General features: G+C 44.0%; 1 protein-coding gene across 2 annotated transcripts in view; it reads left to right on the top strand.

Moving 5' to 3' along the window:
• The window catches only part of pdzrn3b (PDZ domain containing RING finger 3b), a 105,610-nt gene extending 83,973 nt beyond the window's left edge, over positions 1-21,637 (top strand). For both annotated transcript variants that reach the window (XM_073467429.1, XM_073467428.1), the window contains 7 exons: positions 12,705-12,958; positions 14,752-14,839; positions 17,276-17,374; positions 17,530-17,592; positions 17,683-17,784; positions 18,016-18,132; positions 19,256-21,637. In XM_073467429.1, the coding sequence (XP_073323530.1) occupies positions 12,705-12,958; positions 14,752-14,839; positions 17,276-17,374; positions 17,530-17,592; positions 17,683-17,784; positions 18,016-18,132; positions 19,256-20,761 (2,229 nt within the window). In that variant the 3' untranslated portion in view covers positions 20,762-21,637. The remainder of the gene's footprint in view (positions 1-12,704; positions 12,959-14,751; positions 14,840-17,275; positions 17,375-17,529; positions 17,593-17,682; positions 17,785-18,015; positions 18,133-19,255) is intronic.
• Positions 21,638-22,069: the final 432 nt, after the last annotated feature.

The following is a 22,069-nucleotide window of genomic DNA, read 5'->3' as shown; positions in this document are numbered from 1 at the left end:
TTGCCAGTTTTCCCCAGAAGTCAAGTCAAAATTTCAGAGGATTGAAGCGTCATCTACCTTTGTGCCTGAACCTTCTCTGCCCTCAGATGAACTCAGTGTGAACCCACCTACTCCAGCTCTGTTCTCAGAGGCATTTGATTGTACATGTTTTCACATTGAAGTCAGAATGAAACTTGTACATTTATTCCCTCTAATGTGCTCTGTGACTGGCATGTGGTGCCCCAGAAGAAAACCTGCAGTTACCATCCTCTGTTCTTTCCAGCCTTTGCTGTGGTGTCAACTTTAATTGAGACAGCACACTCAGAGTGCTGGTTTATTCATCTGAAAGTGTTTGCATTCAAGTGCCAGTCCGGTCTAATGAGTGAAAACACTGACAGCAGACAGTGTACGACGTCTTTGAGGCTGTGGTTTCTGTACCACACTCAAATCTGCCTCTTTTTTTTTCTCCCCCTTTTCATCCATAATGGACCTCAGCCAAGTGTTATCCTCCTATCGCACCAAATTACATCTCCATTTACTGCACAGGGTGCCGAGTGGCTTGTGGCTGGTTTAAATGAATGTAATGATCGAGCTCTCTGTGGATCTCACTCATTATTCTCTCCTAAAAAACAGCTCCCTCCCGTCAGGCTGAGATAGACATTGTGCCTGCAAATAGTTCCTCTTTGATCAGGTCTGTTTGTGGAAAAAAGAGACTAAAAGGTTTTCGCTTCCGTCAAAGAAAGGATGGGTGTTATGCAGTGGCATAATAAATGGATTACGGGTGCTGATATTGGGGTCAGAAAGCCCTCCACTCCTCTACCCCCAACCGACCACTAATAACAGCAAAAACATGGTGTGTGGAAGAGAGCTGTCATTTCTTTTGTTCTGTTGTCTCCCCGGTCACCGCGTCATCTCGCCTGTCACTTATCCTGGATTGGCAGGTCGCTCAACTACTTCTGTTCGTCTCGCAGCAGTCTTTACCGTCGTCAGTTAGTCCGTCTGCCGCTGAGGCCGTGCAGACAACATCAGTGCGTTGGGTTGAACATGACAAGTCATTTGTCATTTTGCTGCCCTCAGACAAGCCAATCAGCTGCCCCGCATGACAGCAGAGATAACACAGATGGTTTGTGGTGCACTGTCAATCTATATTCTGTTATAAAGCTTGATAATGGTGATGGAAGGAATCTGGCTGGGACACGTTTTCCTTTTCAAATTTGCCAGGTTGTTGTGAAACTTTGAGAAACGCTTTTCCATTGGGCTGCAACGAACTAGTAGTTTTATCATCGATTCATCTGCTGACTGTTTTGCTCCTTAATTGATTGATCAGTTTGTTTATGAAATGTCAGAGCCTAGTGAAAAATGTCCATGACAGTTTTTCAGAGCCCCAAATGCTTCAAAGATGTTAAAACCACGGGAAATCTGTGCTTTTATTCAGGGTAACAACAAAGGGTAACTTTCAGGTAAATGCCAGATGATATGTTAGAAAGGGAAACAATGTAAAACTTAAATAAAACATCACTTCGTCCATGAAATTAATGTCTGCCTGAGTCACAGCAGACAGATATTCCTCAGCAACAGTGTTTTTTTACCAACGAAGACAACAACTCCCACACTGCTTCTCAACATCATCAAACTACTTCTTTTGTTTTCATTGTTTAGATTGAGAGACGCCTCTATCTTTCTATCGATAGATAAATTGACGGATCATTGTAGCTGTACTTTTCTGTCTTTATTTCTCTTAGAAAAGTTATATGAGGGTTTGCCTCTTGTCAGTCATGTAGAGAAAAGGCACAGCTCTAATTTGTATATCTCTGTTTCTGGCACTCATCATCAGGCGGAGCTGCAGACTGTTGACTTGGATTTGAGTCAGACTGGAGTTGCCAAAATTAAGACTTGCAAGACTTCAAAGCAAAATCCTGATCATTTTTAAACTTGATAAACTTCCAAGGCCACACCTTGTAATTATTTCTCTTTAACTCAAAGAGTGACTAATTGCAGTAATAATACAACCAGGGGCTTAATAGCGTGTCTATTCACCCAGAATGAGAAATTTGAAGTTTTCATGGCCTTTGGCCAACTATACCACAATGATCAACACTCTGACACACTTTGTGTATGTAATCATTACATTTGCCCACCTAGAGAGTGCAATCATAACCTACAACTACTAGCAATTGCTAATTCAGGCAGGGTTCAGGCTCATTTTGCCTGCATTAACCTTGGGTATTTGAGGTTTGCGGCTGGTTGTAAAACTTCTGCAGTTGTGACTGTAGCTCATTTATAATTTTTGTAGGTTTTACAAAGTGCATTGAAGTGATTGGTCTCAGCTGTGTGTGGAAAATACCTGATAAAACAACTTTGAAAACAAAATGTTTGAAGTCAAAAGTCATCTCAACCCAGTGCTGCGATTTTGCAACAATGGTCATAGTCAGTTACGGTTAAGGGCTTGTTTGATTTGTGTAGGCTCGACATTTTCCCAATACCAATACACCCCTTGCCCCTGCCACTAAGTCCTACCCCTAAGATTTGCGAGGTTACGCCTAGGACTAGGGTGTCCTAATTCTTGTTGGGATGTTGGGACAGAGTGGTAGGGTGAAGTGTTCGGGCTACACGGCCCTCCAAACTGAGGTTTTTCCAGAGGCACACTTGAAAATGAGGGTTATGAGAACTCCGGTTGTGTCTATTTACTTGAACACCATCGACAAAAAACTGATGACGTTAGAGGGTTTTGAAGGGTTGTCCCATTTCATAGGGGTTATTTTAACCAATATCCCTAAGCTGTGAAGGGCAAGGTGTAGGGGTAGAAATTGCATGTGGGACTGATGCTTGGACCTATCCCCAGGTACTTGAAACTTGACTTGAGTCTTGCTCTGACAGAAACAGCTCATAAAGTAATGATGATGTTCATTTACTATCAAACATCAGCGCTGGTTCTTGATCAGGGCATCATGCCACAGGACTCACACATTCTGCAAACCTTTTCCTTGCATCAACTGTAAGAGTTTTTGTGGTGCTCTGCCTTTCCCTGGCACAGTCGATGGTGGTAAATGAAGTCTGTGTGGGCACGTCTCGAGCTTGTACCTCTGGGGGGATTCTGGGAGGTCTTTCTTCTCTTTGCTGATAATGCAGGCAGATCCTCTTGATCAGCGAGCCTGGCACAGCGCCCACTGTGTTCTCCCCGTCATCTCTCTGAGGACTTAATAATCCATGAACACTTGAAATCTTTCCAGTTCATTAAACACCTTAGTTCCAACTCCCATGATGAAAGCATGAAAAATATGGTTTTACACTGTTTTATAAGAGTCAACAGCCTGCACATCATTTTTTACCTGAAGGCGTCCTATCCATCCTGGCAGGAGCAGAAGCACTCGGTAACGTTAGCAGTCTGTTTGGATAGGATTAATGAAGAGCTTCAGTATCTGCATACACTACTTTCTCAAAGGAATTGCACTTATGCAAATGTTTGTTTACAGCGCTGAGTGTCGATAGAGATGTACTGGAAGTCAAACATGGTTAAGGTCTGTTAAACGCTGCCAACATGGCGTTTTAGATAAGCGTTTTCCCTTTTTCATTTTGATCATTAAAGGCCTGAGCTGCAGCAGGCTCGGTGCTCCCTTTTAAACTTGACCCTCCTGACAGCGGCGAACCCCTCGCTCCTTTCTTCAAAGCTAAAGGTAAGCACCATGTGGAGAAGTAAGCTCAGCTGCTTTTGTCAGGGACTTCAAGGTAGAGGCCTTGGAAACTCTGTTTGACAGTCCTAGGGCTCTAAATCTCTCCAGAAGCAGCCTGTAATGGCTGTGGCGCCGTGCTGCGGCTCTTACAAGACCCAAAGCTTAATTAGAGCTTTAGCACAAGCTGGCTATTGAGGCTCTGATCCGTGCTGAACTGATCTGGACTATTGTTTGTCTGCTTAGTCCCTCGCTTTCTTATGTCTCTCTGTATCCGTCCCTCTCTGTCGTTTTTTCTCTCTCTGTTCCCCGCAGAGGAACAGCATCTAAACCAAAAACAATTGATCTGCTGAGAAATAGAAGTTTACAAATGAGCCCGCTGGAAGAAATTCCTATCTGACACTTTCCATGTGCCACTGCCTAATTAGCCATTTTTCTGATTGAAGGCAGCAAAGATGTCATGCTCAGCTCAAAAAGCCAAGTTGTCATAGTGCCAGATGGTCTCAGTATGACATCCTCTGGACCAAACGGAGAGAAAAATGAGATGGAAATATTTGTACAAGACGACCCTTCATCCCCTCAATCCTCTGCCCCCACTGTCAGAGACCCCCGTCATCAAAGCAGTCAACAGAAAAGGAGAACCAGTAGAGATGGCTCGCTCAGCCCCTGTCCCTGTCCCTGTAATGAGGCTTGACACAGACGGCATACAGAGACAAAGCAGGGATCACCAGCTAGCGAGCGTGGCCGCCGGAGCCTGACACTGTGTGTTTTTAATAACGGCCAAGATCAGCCTCGGTGTGCCGTCACATCTGTTAAACACTGGAGCAGGTGGCGGGCTGCCACAGGGGAGCACTCACAGGAGCCCGTGTGCTCACCATCAGTCCAAAGCAAGTGACAAAGAGGGATCACAGCCACAACAGAGATATAACAACATCCTGACAGAAGTGAGAAAGCCAGCAGTGATTGTGCAAGCCGAACTACAAAGAGTTCTGAGCTTACTGATGTAGCACATGAGAATGTCACACTTTTCACGAGAGATAAATTGTTTATGTTATGAGTGACATTTTCACAGCCTATAAAGGGAGCCTGTAAATCAGACTGAATTGCCCTTTATTTTCACTTAATTCATTTTGAATATGTTTGCTTATTATTTGTTCTGGTGGGGGTTGGAGGGGTAAACAGACGATATGACAGCAGTTGATATAAGCAGTCAACCCGCAGTTTTTCGCAATGATCCAAAAATATGCAGAATTCCAACTAATCTGTGCAGTTGTTGCCATTTCCCTGTCGCCATTTTTGATTTCTGTAGTTAGGTGGCCCGTTATACTGTATATATAACTGTAAGGTGGCATCTCCATTACTAATACTTCTTGTCCTGCTTAGCCAATCTCCACTACTGGTCAAAGGTCTGACTGCACCGATTATTATTCTGGTTTTGGGAAAACAACGGCCTTTGACTGACTAATAATTTTGCAGGCTAATCCTACCTGCAATATTCTGATTGGTCGACTGTTTCTCCAGCTAGATATCAGTGGGCAGTTGATGACTCACTGAACTAATCAAAGATTTGGGCAGTGAGTAGGAGGTCTGACCAGACTGTATATATCAAGACACGGCATCTATACCTGGTGGTTTCTGGATTCACTGGATTTTTGATAACCGAAACTATTTAAACGGACATTCACATCCGTTGTTACCAATACCACATATAGATGGCGATCAATATATACATGTAAAGCGTCAAGGACGACAAACAGCTTAGTGTTGCTACTCAAGGCTGTCGATCATAATTAACTCCCATGAGTCTTATTTTCAAACATTAGCGACAGAGATTGGGACCTTTTTGCTTAGTAAATGGTAAATTCATTAAAATAGAAACCCACCAACACTAAATCCATATGGGAGTCACAGATGTTAGTTTGTGGTGTACAGATGAGTCAGTCTGTTCCTTTTACAACGAGGCAGGGACGGGATCATTTAAACTCCCTCTTCCCCCAAAAAGAGGTTGTTTCCTGTAGAGCAGTGCTCTTAATTTGCATCAATTAGCGACGGTTTTACAAGAGCAGTGGAGCATGAAGCTGATTACCACGCTAGGTACATGATTAAGAGTTTGCTGATTGTAAAATTAGTGTACACGCACCTTGTAAGTGCTTTATTTGTACACCCTGTAATGAATTAAACATGTGTGGCCTGCGAGCAGTTACTCAACAGCTCCATCTTGTTTGGCGCTTTCGGAGGGTTAAGGATGATTATTTCTCATCATCAGGCTGTAAAAAAGGAGCCTCTGTGTCCATCTGTGGACATCCAGGAGGCTTATTGTGGCTTTATCATACTTTGGTGTTTTTTTAATGGGAGATGCTTCCCCTTCTTCCAGCGGAGTACAGCTCTGTTTGATCGCTGTTGGAGCAAACTTGACTTGCTGACTTGAATAAACACACTTGGCCCCAGCGTGGAGCTCAATGTGCCGTCAGCCCTCGGAGGGAAAAGGTGTGTTTACTGTGCGGGTTTCTGCATGTGTGTGGAGCTGCTGAGGCTGGAACGAGAGGGGAAGCCTGGGGTAGTGGAATGAGATAACGGTGCTAATGAAGCATGACGCAACACTGGGTTTCAGTATGTTTGCTGATATTACCCTCAACTATTCCACCTTCAGTTATAGCTCTGTTCTTATACTGTGTCTGTACTGAGGGGCAGATAGCTGCGCTCTGATAAGACCGTCTTCTCCAGCCTCCTTCGAGTAGCCTAAAGGTGTTTTCATTCAAGATCTCTTTGCCGTTTTCTCAAATAACCTTTTGCGTATTGTCTGCTTTCATTTCAAGGTTATTGCAGATTAGCTTTAAGTCCAAGTCTCTGTGAATTGTGTGAATGATCGCAGGTTAATGCTGGCAGGCTGAGGAGTTTTAGTAATAAATCCCTGAGAGAGAAAATCATTCCTTTTTATTTAAGATTTAACGTTCATTTTTACAGAGCTCTTTCAAAAACACAGTGGATGAAACAGATGATCGTTAAGAGTCAAGGAAAAGTTCTCACCTTCAGTTTTGAGACCAGAGACAGGAAGCAGAAAGCAGAAAGCATCCTGGATGTGATTTGGGGTTTTTAATTGATCCACTGTGGATAATACAACGTCCCACGCTTGAATCAGATTAGGTGAAAGTACACAGTGGTGTCTCTTTCAGTCAGCATTACGTTTTTAGCTGTTTATTCTGTAATCCTCGGTAAGCTCGCACACTGTGGTAAATAAAGACTGCTGTGTTTTCATGGGGACTTTTCTGTTTTCTGTCCAGTCAGTTAAAAGAACAACATGTTCAGGTTTCAGGACACACTTAAAAGTGTGCACATCCACACACACACATTGAGAAATCATTGGCTGGTCCTTGAATTTTTTTCTTTCTTATGAAAACGGTTAAAAGTGAAATAAAAGAGGGATTAACTGTGTTTTTCAAGTAGAATGACCCACATTGAGACAGCCACTCATACGTTATATAGGCCCCCCGGAAGCTAAGCCTTCAAGTCTTCATGCTCTCTATCACGTCAGCGCTCCTCTCTGTTCCGAAATACAGACTTTGAAGAATTCGTCTAAGAAGTGTATCCGACCAGAAAGAGGAGGCGAGCGGCCCGGCTCTCAAGGCTCTTTAAAATGCTCATCTATAGAGTGAAGTTCCCAGGGTTTTCCTCCGCCCGCCTCTGAAAGGCACCGTTTGCCTGGCAGAGTTTCCACTCTGTTCACCTCACTGTGTTTCCCCGAGGAGCAGAAACACTGGCTCTTTAATGATGTTCTTCTCCTCTTTATTAAAGGATTACGTGGTGATTGAATGGTTGTATCAAAGACTAATGTTACACAACACAGTCAGTGAATTAACTTAATATCCTGCAACGGCTTCTCTGTATGATGATGATTAGAAGAGGGGGTTGTGCTGCCACAGAGGCTTTTATTGAAGATCGTTTTGTTACTGTCAGTGACTACTTCTTTAGCAGACTATCAGGTTTTTGCATTAATGTATTCAAATGTTTTTTATTATTATTATAATAACCCCCGAGTTGTAACCTAGCATTCTCGCCAAGATGAGCGAGAATATCATACTATTCATTTGTGTAGTTATAGATAACATCTTTTTAAAATGCCCTGTTCAACAACAGCACATCCATAGTGTAGTATTTCCCCAATGTGTGGAGACTGATAAATAAGTGAGTGTACGCTAACGTTAACATCTCTCTCAGTTTACGCAGCCGTCATATTTACCCTTGCCAAACACATTAGTTCCCATCCACAAAGCTTTTTCTTCTGTAATGTTCAAATTGAAACACACTGTTTGAAATTTCAAACAACAAAAGTATAAATCTAACTTCTGTAGGCTATTGCTCGTTTAAATATGTAAACTAAGTAGCCAAACGGGACTATGTTGGACTGAAATAATAGTCGAATGTTTTATTTTTACTTATCATACTTGACAAGAACAATTGTGCTTATGTATTGCCAAACCTTCTATACTAGTCTTCATCTTGTGAGGATGCTAACTGTTGACGTAAGACATTAGCCGTAGTCTTTTAGCATGATAGCATATGAAGCTACCAATGCATGTTTAAGAATCTTTGATAGTTTTTGATAAAAGTCAGCTGGAAATGTTAAAAAGTCAACTGTAGACGGCCTTCTTCACCATCCCACAGAGCTAGTGTTACCTCAGTTAGCTAACTAGCTGCTGCTAATAATATTCATGACAGTTGCTAACTTAGCTGATAATATCTGCGGTCGTTGGCTGCTGAGTTGTTTTTGTCTTCCTCTGTCTGAAATCAAGGACGCGTCGTTTCCAAGAAATGTACTAGAAGTTTCAGTGGTAGGCTAAATTTGCCACCGTTGTCATTAGCCGCGTTTCCATCAATCATTTGAAGTATCTTATTTATCTTCTTTTTGCAACATTTCACAAGTTCACATCAATTTGCTTTGATATTGGATGGATACGCAACAATGATCTTTAAGTATAAATAAAGGTTGATTTGAGTGATTGAACTGCATATGTGACATTTAAGGACAGAAAATGACTGGCATAGCAACAATAACTAAGGGTGGGCCTTGACTTGGTGAGCGGTCAATTCAATGTCATAATAATATAAAATTACTATCGTATTGTTTGTTATTATTTTGTGATCGGGGCACTCATGAATAAGAAAGCTCAATTTCAATGAGACTCACTGATTGAATAAGGAATGAATGAAAACCCGGGGCAGCCTAACATAATACGAAGATAATAATGCAGGAGATTGAGCTCGCTGCCTGGTAGATAACCAGCTTTGGCAGCAGGTTAGCAATCACTGAATAGACGCGCACAAACACACACACACACACACGGATTCCCACATTGACATCTCAATCCAGCTTGATTTGCGTTCCATGGAAGATACCGCAGCAGGGCTCGCAGCGGTGCTCACCCTTGCTGCCCCTAATTATTACCCAGAGGGCTGAAGGCTGATGTAGCCATCACATGAGGCGATGAGGAGATCTGAAATCCAGATCCTGTGCAGGGATACTGTTGCTTTAGAGGTCCGATGTGATATTTTAATTAAAGAAAATGAGAAACAAAGCCACAGCTGTGTAAATTCCTCACCAGGCCGGTGTCTCTAACACAACAGACTTGAGTTAGACCTAATTAGTATTCCTTTAAGTAGGGCCTTCCTGCCCTCTTGTCATTAAAATGGGTTTAACTCAAACACCTCTGAAAGGATGCAACAGAGGTTGACAGAGTCATTTCTGCGTGTCAGTCATCCTTGCGTTGTGTCGACGTGAACAACAGCTCGAAGGCAAATGGAGCCTCAGATTACAGTTAAACAGGTATTCAGGGTACCAGAAGTGTTCAAGCCACAACCAGCTGAACCGCGGCTGTGTCAGAGCGCAGGGTTAACACGGCGTAGTCGGAGAGCCCAGCGGTGGCGAAGCATTGTGTTTTGTGTCAGGGGAGTGTTGTGTGTTTTTTCCCAGTGTGCTGCAAAGGGCCGCTCCGTGTCAGAGGTGAGCGCGGTGAATGGAGGTCGTGGGACCCCCTCCACAGCTGGGAGGAGGCTCCCCCCATTGAGAGCACTGAGGCAGAATGCTCCGGGGCTCAACAAGACGGGGGCTAAAGGCTTTGTCTCTGGTTCACTGCCTTCAAGTAGCCCCGGGATTCCTGGCAACCAGGTTTGACTGCTCGGAGCCTGCATGCAGAGAGAAGAAAGCACAAAGGCGCTTGTATTCCTCAGCTGATGTACAACATCGTGGCTCGCTGTGGGAAACAAAGATGGCTGAGGATGTGAGGTCCCGTGTGATTTCAGGAAGGCTTATTGTTGGTACAGGGATTTTTAGACGTCTCTTCACTTGTTTTGGATCTCGTTTTTTCTTTGCGTGAAAGGGCAGCGGTCTTAACTCTCAACTTCTTCAGCAGGATTTCTTACATCAGTATTCTGTGATACGATAACTCCCGTTTCACCATGTAGAATTATTCAGAGCAAACTGCAAATAGATGAGCTATTAATTTTTAATGTAGAAGAAGTAGAAGTTTAAGTCCACTGAGATGATCCAATTATCCTGCAGGACTAGGATTAGCTTTAATCTGCTCTGGTTATTAGTGGGCCTCTTCAAACTTCTGCATTAACTTCTCTCCTCTTCTGTCCTTCCTCTCAGCACAGCGCCAGTGCCTTCGATATCTATACGTACTCCTTTATAGAAATATGTACTATGTGCTTTTACATCGTCTGGGTCGAGTTTTTGTATATACGCGGTGATCATTCCCTGGAGGCGATGTAATATCACTGCTTCTCCTTATGTCGCAGCACCACAGTTAAGTCCGCAAACTACGCCATGAATTTGGATGAGGCAGCCTTGGCCGGAGGCGGGCGCACCAACCAGCAACATGTTTATCAGAAAATTAATCTTTCAAACACAGACCTGCATGCATGTTACATGTCAGGAGCGAGAAGGGACGCTGAAGATTTATGACACGCGTAATGACCTGCAACACTCCTGCTAGAAAGTAGCTTCATTCTAAAGAGAGCTTTGAGCATGTTTGTGTGTGTGTGTGTGTGTGTGTGTGTGTGTGTGTGTGTGTGTGTGTGTGTGTGTGTGTGTGTGTCGGAGAGGCAGGCGGTGGGAGCGTTGAGTGTGTGAAATGAGGAGAGCCCCGGGCTGAGATCCTATCAAAGCTTTCAACACATCCAGGAATCACAAACCAACAAATTCCGTGTGATGTGGAGATTGAGAGCGGAACAGCAGCTCTGTGTAAAGCCTGATAAAGCAGAGAGCCAGTGTGCTGCTGCTGCTGCTGACCCAGAATGCAGTTTTCATGCAGGCGGCTGCAGGGGACTTCACCTCTGAAGTTCACCGGCTTGTTTTGTTTTTTGATTATTTTTCCAGCCTTTTTAATGGCTTTATGTTGGTAGTACAGCTGAAGATAGACAGGAAACAGGATGAGAGGGATGGGGGGGGTGACACGCAGCAAAGGACAGCAGGTCAGATTCAGACCATGGGCCGCTGCGGCGAGGACACAACCTCTGTACATGGTACACGCTCTACTATCTGAGCTGCTGGGGTGCCCCTTGCTTTGGGTTTTTACTAAACCCACCAACACTCCAGATACTTTTAACCCTTTCCCCCGCTGTGCTCCCGACTGCTAATTTCTCTCATCAGTCTCATTATTTCATAGTGACGCAAATGGGTGTTTGTTAGTTTCTGTGTGTGATATGTATCATGGCTGCCAACCCAACCCAGAGGCAGAGCTGATCACGCACAAACAACCCTGCCTGTCGCGTGCACCCATTTCAAGCCTTCCACTCCACTCAGTTTGCAGCTGAAAATGGATGAAACGGGTCCTGAAAAGAAGAAATACGCTTCCATGTTTCACTCCACTTAGTGCGAGACTTTCCCCTTTATTGATGTGTGCTTCCTGTCTTCTTTTTAAAGGTCCTCCTGGCAATGATGATGTTGACTTGTGTTCATTTTTTGTACTTTTTGTATGTTTTTTTAAATGTTTTGTACTGTGTGCTATAAATTTAAGAGTAATTAAGCTGGCAGTAGACAAGTCTTTCATTATGAAGTCAGGCTGGCAGCCTGGAACCATTTCTGTCTTCTTTCACGTCTCCATTTTAGACTAAATGAATAGCCTCACCTGGTCCTATGGTGTTGTTAATTGCTACTCAGAGGGGGGTGAACATCGTCTGTTTCCTCTTTAAAAGTCTGTTAACTTTAACATGCTTGTATTTATTCTCTTAATTAGTATTGTAGGGTTATATTGGAGTGATGGTGTTGAGCTTAGACCATGTGCTGATGCCCCATAAAATCTCCCTCTATTTCACAGCCTAATGTTGATAATACAGCTGTGTGGTGTATTATTACTGTTCAGACGGTGACATGATGGCATTTGGGCCAAAGCGAAAAAATCTCAAAGTTAATCCACTTGCTCCGCCTGACATTTCGGACAGCGTAGATCTGTACGCAGACTTAAATCTCCTTTATTTAATTTTAAGTCTGATTAGATCCGGTGACACAGACTGTTGAGAGCAGGGTTCACGCTCATCATTCATCAGCACACACAGGCTTTAAGTGGCTCAACCAAACTTAATTAGCCTCTTCTCCGCGACATGCTCTGGCCTTTTGCTCAAATTAATCTTCTCAGGTTGGAGCGCGGCACCCACTCCACTGTCTCTGACAGCAGGTCAAATTTATCCTCTGCTGAGAAATTACTTAGCTAAATGAGGGCTCCTCCGTGCAGCCTCAGCTAATGACCTTGATTAATTAAAGGGGGACTCTTCCTAATTAAGGTCTTATTCTGCTTGGTCCGACTGTGACCCTGTAAAACAAGCTGAGGCAGTAATGAGTCATTTCTCAAACAGATATCACTGCTGAGATTGTGTGGGCACAGAGCTTCATGTGAGGCCTTAATCATCAGAGATAATGATCACATCCGTTTGGAATAATGAAAAGCCTCTTCAGTCCATCAGATCACAACACCAAGTGGAAAAAACCTTCCTCGTTCTTCTCCATCAACACACCAAACAGACACTACAGTCGCTAATTGGTTCTTCTTCTTCTTTTTCCAGGTCAATGGCAAAGACCTCTCCAAGGCCACCCACGACCAGGCGGTGGAGGCCTTCCGCACCGCCAAGGAGCCCATCATGGTCCAGGTTCTGCGCCGACCCCCGCATCCCAAACTGGTCAGCCCGGCCGCTGACTCCCAGGTCTCAGACAGCAGCACCCAGACCGACATCACCCTCCAGCACATCATGGCCCTAACAAAGCTGCCTCCATCTTCACCCCCCATGACGGAGCTGGAGGAGTATCTGCTTCCAGAGGAGTAAGTCAACAGAGAATTTTACTTTGGGCTGCCATGGCAGAAGACAGGCCCTCCTCCATTTTCAAGTCCTGTATCTGCAGCTGTGTCCTATATCTGTCTCATAACACGTGTTGGCTACATGCAAATAACCACTGATTAAACAACCTTAGAGATGATAAAGAACACAGAATTTACCTCTTCGATCACTATAGAAATGATGTATTTGTTAGCAGCGGCCTACATCTGGCACACCTGGGTTTGCTGGACATCTTGTCAGATGAGGAATGAAGTGTTAAAATAAACAACAGCAAACACAACGAACGAAAAAAAGCACCCTCATTGATTTAAATTTGACCATGAGCAGGTGTTGATACAGAGGCCCCCGGCAACACAGTTTTACTTGGCTCAACACGGCTCAACTTTTGCCACAGCGCAATGCAGCGTCTGAAAAGCCTGTCTTGGTGTATTATAATCCCCTATGCAGGCAGTGTTTTGGTGTCTCAAATGCCTTCAAACTGGTGGATTTATTACTTTTTTACCAGCACTTCTGGATTGTATCAAATCGTCTTATCGGTACCTGAAGCAATACATCACAACCAACGCACCCCTTTACATTTTTCTCAGTCTGAATGCCCATTTTGTGATTCTGATTTTGGACAAATGGACACAACGTACACCCAGAAAATGCTGCCAAATCTGGGACGTATTCGGTCCTCCATTGCCAAAACACGGCCGAGTGTGGTGACACTTGGTATAAAATTATTCTTATATATATATATATATATATATATATATATATATAAAAGAATAATACCCACAAAATCTAGCGTAATCTGGGTTATATTTCTAATTGTGACAGTGGTAGAAAAGTTGAAGAGTTTCTGATTTTGGGCCCAAATCAGCCCTGTCTACCCCCACAAAACCCCTAATCTGGGCCATATTTGGTCCTTCTGTGCCAGGGCACAGCCGAGTGTGCTGACACTCAGTAGAAAATTATTTTTATCATAAAGTTTTACACACCACCCAGGTCAGAGAAGTCGAGTAGAGACTGATTGGCCTGAAACTGACTTTAAAAACCTCTGATAAGTTTTATCATCGCTGCGGTAACAAAAGGATCATTAAGCACGTTTCAAAGAAGTGCATTTTTAATGGCAAGGTACAGGAATTCTTTGGTGTCAGAACTCAGCGGTGCTGAAAAGGTCACTTCACTTTTTAGACACAATCAGACCTTTCACCTTAATTAAGAGAGCAGCACCTTATTCTCTCCTGCAGACCACCGTGCTATGATCGCCCACCATGTCTCTAAGTTTGAGGAGAAAATGTCCCTCCTGTCACTTACTGGAGATGGCTGCTCCTCCGGGGCACGCAGACACATTAAAATGATGGTTCACTTCCTTTGGATTTGCATATTCCCAAATTGCATCGATTGTTTCTGTGTGTGTGTGGGTGGGTGGGCGTGTGTGTTGGGCCCTGGAGCACACGAAGTCTAGCTACATTTTACACTGTGTGTCAGCTGCAGTTGCCCTTTAATGAATAATTGTGATTTCTTTAATTGATTTCTGAGTCAAATTAATAACAGGGCATGTTAATTTGTGATTAGCCTCTGGGTGTAGCTTCATATATATCTGATTCAAGAGTGATTTCTACATTGACTCATTACTTCTTCCCTACTTCTCATTTAATTTGTAAACTCTGGGGCAAATTAAATCCAAGATTGATTAATGTGTTAGCAAATGATTTTTTTTCTATATGTGCGCGTTGAATTTACATTTCGCTCCTGTCCACTTTATCTTACACTCTTTGTCTTCTCTCAGGCATCCTCCAGGACATGCATACTTCGACCCCAATGACTTCCTGGAGGGCATACAGCAGGACATAGAGCGTGAGGAGCTGGAATATGAGGTAAAAAAAACCATCAGCTCCCTCCCTTCATCTCCACTCTCCTCCTTTCAATGAAGATCTACATTCAGACAGCGATGCGTTATTGGTACATAAGCAGAACCAAGGTCGCCTGTGTGTCTCCAGTCCAATGGCCCTGCTAGCGACCACAAATCGTGATATATCACAGTTATTGATGGGCCGCTCTCCCAACATGCAGACACTGAGATGTAGGCCAGACAGGAATCGAGTTGCTGGTTTGTTCCAGCAGATGCACAACGGTGACATCATTACTTATTAGTGACAAGAGCCTAATAAGTCTTCCTCGGCTCCTACGCAGTGGAGATGAGGCCCGGCAGATAATTAGATGGCGCAGATAATAGGTCTGCAGTGATGAATCTGATGATGCGCGCTAACAATGCCTGGGTGAGGCCATGATGAGGCCATGATCAAGCCTTTGTTGTGCTCCTTCAGTGACCTCCGCCAAGCCCGACACCCCCTCCCCATTAAAGCCCAGCCACCTACTGTTTGATATTAATGATATCCGTGAGGCTGAGGCAAGAGAGGTAAAGTTCAGGGCGACTAATGGCAGATGCACAGAAGGCAAACTACTGACTAACCCCAGTGTCCTTGTGGAGAGACCATCCGTCTTAGAAGAGAGTGACTGACAAACAATCCAGTGACTCTGTTTGCGTCAGATAGGTTACATTTCTTGCCCTGCCTTCATGCTCTGTCACTTAGCTTACATTAATGTTTACAATTCACCCAAAAATGTATTGGAAATAATACAGTGTATGTCCTCTTAGCTTTTGTGCCTAACTTTGTAAAATATTTAGGTTTTCAGCAGGTGAAAAAAAACAGTTTGAGTTTTTGTTTATTCCTCTTCTTCCCTGGCATTCGCACCAACCGCTCAAACATAGCTTAGTCATAATGTAAGTGTTTACTTAGTGCATATTCTTACAACACTAAATTAAAATGGGATGCACCAAACAAACTACTTACTTTCTGCATAGAGATAAGTTACTACATTTTTATACCCAGTACATGCAGGCCAGCTGCTGTGTAGCTAACGTTAGCCTTCTAATATATTACCGATTTAGTTTGAAGAACAGATGAGTTAGGCGAATGTCGGCATATTTGACTCAACGCTTTGTCAAAATACTGTTAAATAATGATGTAAGCTGGGAGGTTATTTTAAACTAAATGGCACGAAATACGTCAAACTACAAAATGTTGGAAGCTAATTTGTATATCCATGACATCATAATGTTACTATTTATAAATATAAATGAGAATTTAGCTGCTTAAGACCTTCAAAGTTGTTCAATCTAGTGAGTAAGTCACTAAGTCGGCCTAAAACTCTTGTTTTTGGAAGTTTTGTCACAGCTTGTGATGCTACACAAACTCTACAGATGTTTCCCAACAACCGATTTACACTCTGCTCAAATCTTTAGAAGCTAAGACATTCCTTGAATTAAATTGGTGCAAACTGATAAAGTATCTCTCTAGTTATGAATAAGTTAGGCGTTAGAAAAGGAGGTTAGGAACGACTTCTCACTCGTGTTGTCACGATACTGAAATCTCTAACTTTGACCTTGAAAAAGATCAATATTCGATGCCATGTTCGATACCACAGGCAAAAACTGACACAACAGTGATCAAATTTAAGATTTTTATTAAAAGATTAATAAAACGAGGCTTGTGCACTTTGTGTTAAGACCAACGGCATTTAAGGTATTTTACTTCTGACCACAGTCAGAACAGTGGGAGGAGGCAGGCCTGTGCAGACACTGCAGCGGTGTGTGTGTGCGTGTATGTCTACTTGCTGTTGGAAAGCGGAGAGAGCAAGAAAACACAGCTTGTTAATACTCATTTTACTGTGGAAAATATTTAGTATAGATATTTATCAATAATTAAGTCTTTTTTGACAACACTACTTCACACACAAACTTAACAACGGTTTTACAAATAGCTGGGGGAACCAAATCTGCAGCTGGCCAAGATATAGTCTGGCTCATACCCCCGACTCTCTGCTTAAAAGGAGTTAATGGAATAGATAACGTTCATGTTCAACTGAGACTCTGTTTTGGGGGGTTAACCCTCACAGAGCCCGTCCTCTGCCCTCCAAGAACAGCACCGCTCGTATCTTTATCTGTATCTGTGAGATTACAGGTGTTGACATGTGAAAAACGGGACTCTGCCTGTCTGCAGTCCACTGCATCATCTCTCATTCTGTCAGCGGGTCTCTAAGAAAAGCCTATGGCCTCCCTGCGTCCAGCTGAAAGATTCATTACAGTGATTGATGGATCACTGTTGCTCCATGATCCCATTTCCTAGTCAATATATTCAGTCTGTCTGGAAAAACATCAGCAAATACGTTACCGTTTTCCACTCAGTCTTGGAAAATATCTTAAACATACTCCATGTGTGGGATATTAATTAGTGAATGTGTCTCACCAGGAAGTGGATCTGTACCGAGCCAACATCCAGGACAAGCTGGGCCTGACGATCTGTTACAGGACTGACGATGAGGACGAGGCTGGGATCTACATCAGTGAGGTATGTGGTCTCAAACATACTTCAGCAGTAAGTAAACAGCAACTGTGTGGACTCTCAGCAGTGATTATGTTCGCTCAAAAATGTGAAGGTTAAACACAGTAATGATCTCAGAGCAGTAACCTTATTCTCTGACTCTCTCGTTCTCTTTTCTGTAGATCGATCCAAACAGCATTGCTGCAAAGGATGGCAGAATCAGAGAAGGAGACAAAATCATTCAGGTAAGTCGGCAGCAATCTCAGGAGTTCCATAATCATATTAATTTTGTGTTAAAATATCAGGCGTTTCAATATTTCCTCCTGTCCCTCAAGATCAACGGTGTTGAGATCCAGAATCGAGAGGAAGCTGTGATGCTGCTGACCAGTGAGGGGAACCAGAACATCTCTCTGCTGGTGGCCAGACCAGAGATCCAGGTAATTAGGAAGTCATTAAGGGTGTGCTCTCTGTAAAGGTTAATGACAAGGTGTTTCATGTTAAACCCTGATATGATCACTTCTGGAACCAGATAAGGTGTGTTCTTCAAAGCGAGTTCTGTTTTCATGCCAACAAACAAACACTGTCGATAGTAGATGTTGCATTTTTGAGTAAAACTTTGCGGATGAATATTTGCTAATGAGGCGTCTCTTCTGCCCGCTGTGTCTCAGCTGGACGAGGGCTGGATGGATGATGACAGGAACGACTTCCTGGATGACCTCCACATGGACATGCTGGAGCAGCAGCACCATCAGGCCATGCAGTTCACTGCCAGCATGCTGCAGCAGGTACCCACTCACACACACACGCACATTTGCACAGCATGAATTGGCAAAGTAGCACAATCAATCTGCGCTAACACATATGTTCATCTATAGATTGTTTCGGCCGAGCCAATTCTGCTGAGGGCAACAGCTGTCTGATTGTTTTTAGCAACGTTTTTTTCCCTTTGTGGAAAACAGAGACTGTCACATGAAAAAGCACAAACTCACGCACTAAACTAAACAGACTGTGAAGTCTTTGTTATAGGTTTACTTCAAATTAAAAGGTAGTTTTAAATTAAGTAGCATTTTTAGCAGTAGATGTTAAAATAGATAAATTATATTAAGTCAAAACATTGACATCTTAAAGACATGATATGTAACATTTCTGCGTAAAAATGTCTAAAAACAACCTTTGTTATGTGTATTTTTAGGTTTTGTATTTACATTAAAGGTGCAATGTGTGAAAATTGGCCAACTGTAACTGCTAACTGCTGCCAACTGTAGCTGCTGTTGGCTAGTTAGCTTAGTTAGCCGTACAGCTACAGTACTGCAGTGCAGACTGGGAGTTCGAAGCACTGAGGAAGTGTCAGCGTTTAGACCACTAACACAGGAGCAGTGGATCTGGGTGTGGCGTGGCGAGCAGGTTAGCATGCTAAACATGCCTTGCAATGCAATAGCTAAACGACTCTGTTGATAATTTTAGTGAAGTTTTTAATGTTTCAACCAAAGTAGTAATAGTACAAAAATGGTACACATTGCACCTTCAACCTAAATGTTGCCAACAATTTCAGACCAGAGAAATCCACAAGTTTACTCAGGTAATGTTGCGTTCCATTTGGTCGCCAGCCGTGTTAACTTCCAGGAGAGAGTCAGAGAGCAAGGAAGGAAGTCTGCAAACTTAACACAACATGAATAACATTTAAAAACATTATCTTGGCCATGAATATTTCAGCCTCATGTCAGATAGATTTTCATCTGGAATGGTGGTTAATTAACAAAAACTCCATGATCCCATGCTTACATGTTTGATTCCACCTGTAGTGGTAGAAAAGACATAGTGTGCATTTCCTTACTTTCCCCTCCAAATCCTTACTTTCTCTTTCAATGCAGCACTGTTTCTGAGCCGTGTATTATCTGTTTTTTACAGAAGAAGCATGAGGAGGATGGAGGCACCACAGACACAGCCACACTCCTGTCCAACCACCACGAGAAGGACAGCGGAGTCGGTCGCACCGATGAGAGCACGAGAAACGACGAGAGCTCGGAGCAGGAGAACCTCGGTGACGACCAGACCACAGCCTCCAACACGCTGGGCAGCTGCAGGAAGCTGACCTACAGCCAGGACACCCTCGGCAGCATCGACCTGCCCTTCAGCAGCGAGTCGTTCATCTCCGCTGACTACGCCGACACCGACTTCCTGGGCATCACGGCTGATGAGTGCGAGCGCTTCCGGGAGCTCCTGGAGCTGAAGTGCCAGATGAGGAACAGTGGAGCTCAGGGGCTATACTGCCAGGGTGGTGGGGCAGGAGGTCAGGACCAAGATGGTGTGGACAAGGAGCTGGAGCTGCTCAACGAGGAGCTGCGCACCATCGAGCTGGAGTGCCTGAACATCGTCCGTGCTCACAAGATGCAGCTGCTGAGGGAGCAGTGCCGTGAGTCCTGGATGCTCCACAACAGTGGCTTCCGCAACTACAACACCAGCATCGACGCACGCCGCCATGAGCTGTCGGACATCACAGAGCTGCCAGAGAAATCTGACAAAGACAGCTCCAGCGCCTACAACACTGGTGAGAGCTGCCGCAGCACCCCACTCACGCTGGAGCTGTCTCCAGACAACTCGCTCCGTCGAGGCGCAGAGAATGAGGCCGGGGCGTCCGGCTCCACCAGCTCCAACGGCAGAATGCTCAAACCCCTGCTGTCCCCGGTCCAAGAAGCCTGCGGGCCCAGCCGGAGCAGAGGCTCCTCCAAGGATCCAGACGGAGCCCTGCAGGCAGAGAGCAAGGAGAGGAGAGAGTCCAGTAAGTCTGGACGGACCTACCCCCAGCAACATTCACCTTACAAGCACGCCCACATCCCCGCCCACGCCCAGCACTACCAGAGCTACATGCAGCTGATCCAGCAGAAATCAGCCGTGGAGTACGCCCAGAGCCAGATGAGCCTGGTCAGCATGTGCCGGGACCCCAACAGCCCCGACCTGGAGCCTAAGATGGAATGGAAGGTGAAGATCCGCAGCGACGGGACGCGCTACATCACCAAGCGGCCCATCCGGGACAAGCTGCTGAGGGAGCGCGCCCTCCGCATCCACGAGGAGCGCAGCGGTATGACCACAGACGACGACGCCATCAGCGAGCTGAAGATGGGCCGCTACTGGAGCAAGGAGGAGAGGAAGCAGCACGCAGTTCGCGCCAAAGAGCAGAGGCAGCGCCGCGAGTTCATGAAGCAGAGCCGAGCCGACTGTCTGAAGGAGCTGACCGGCCCAGAGGACAAAAAGGAGCCCAACATTATCGAACTCAGCCACAAAAAGATGATGAAAAAGAGGAATAAGAAAATATTTGACAACTGGATGACCATCCAGGAACTGCTGACCCATGGTACCAAGTCACCTGATGGCACGAGGGTTTACAACTCACTGCTGTCTGTGACCACAGTCTAGGTCCTGCTCGGAGTTCAGGTGGCAGAGGAGGACAGACTGGAGCGCGATGGACTGTACATAGGACACTACCAGTCGGAGTAGAGATTCCTGCCTCGTTCAATGTGGCAACATTTTGTACATAGGAAATAAGGACAGCCTTTTCTGGACAAACATGTTCCCCCTCCGCGGTGAAGAGAAGGTCCTGTAGATGACGGTTGGACTCGACATGAATGGGATATGGCAATGGGGATGATTTTGGAAACTTTTTCAGATTCCTTCAAGTACCTTTTCTACCATTGTGCTTGCTCTTTTGAATAATTTTGGAAACAGAAACACGATATTTGACTTTTTTTGGAAGGTTTGGAAAGTGTGTAAAGACCGTGTGCCATACATAAACAGCCAGCATTTACACTATTTTACATTATTTTGTTCGTACTATATATCTCTTATCAGTATTTTACTGTTATGCATACTTAATGCTTTTATGGAAACAATGCTATTTTCCTGCAAGGTAGAACACATAATCCTTTTCAAAAGGACTTTTGTAAATTAAAAAAATAAAATTTTTGTAACAAATCCACTTTTTTTAGTTTGAATTTCTCTCGAATGGTGCTGATCTCCCAAAGTTAATACTGCCACCAGCGATGTACCATCTGTTCCATAATGTAGAGAACATCATAACATGATATCATTGTGTACGTGCGTATCTTTAGAGCAGGATGTTTCTCACATTGAAATTTTAAATGTCTGTGTTTGTTCAAGCACACCTTGTAGTCGATTTTGCTTTCATAGGGTTTCATGTATTGAGCAGAATAACAGCTTTACAAATCCATAGTTAGCCACACAATTTGATGTCTTGTAAAATGAGAGAAATAATAAATTATTGTTTTATATATGATGAGCTTTCAAATGTTGTTGGACTTTGTCATTTGTAAGAGTTGTTGGATCGCCGCACAAGGGAAGGAAGAAGCCAAAAACCAGCACATAGAAGTGTGTTTTTCATAGAGACGAGTTCAGCAGGCTCTGTTGTGCTGAGCTTTGTACCATGGGAATCTGAAAATGCTTTTGTCCAAGAGAAACACTGTTTGCAGCCTTAAACTTCCTCTGAAAGAAGGAAACCTACTGTCTGGGTGCAGAAATCCAGCTCCTTTTACTCTTATCCTTTATTCCGTCTCAGTCAAAGGAAGCCAGAAATGGAAAATTCAGTCGTTTTCCATTCTGGTGAAGTTACAGTTCACAAAACATTTCTGGACCTTCACAGCAGCACTGTTGCAGAATTCTCCTCAACAACTGAAAAAAACATGAAATGGCTCCATACAATGTGCCTCG

This window comes from Pagrus major, chromosome 6, assembly GCF_040436345.1.
Source record: "Pagrus major chromosome 6, Pma_NU_1.0".
Classification (NCBI taxonomy): Eukaryota; Metazoa; Chordata; class Actinopteri; order Spariformes; family Sparidae; genus Pagrus; species Pagrus major.
This window is presented reverse-complemented; position numbering and strand designations above follow the sequence as displayed.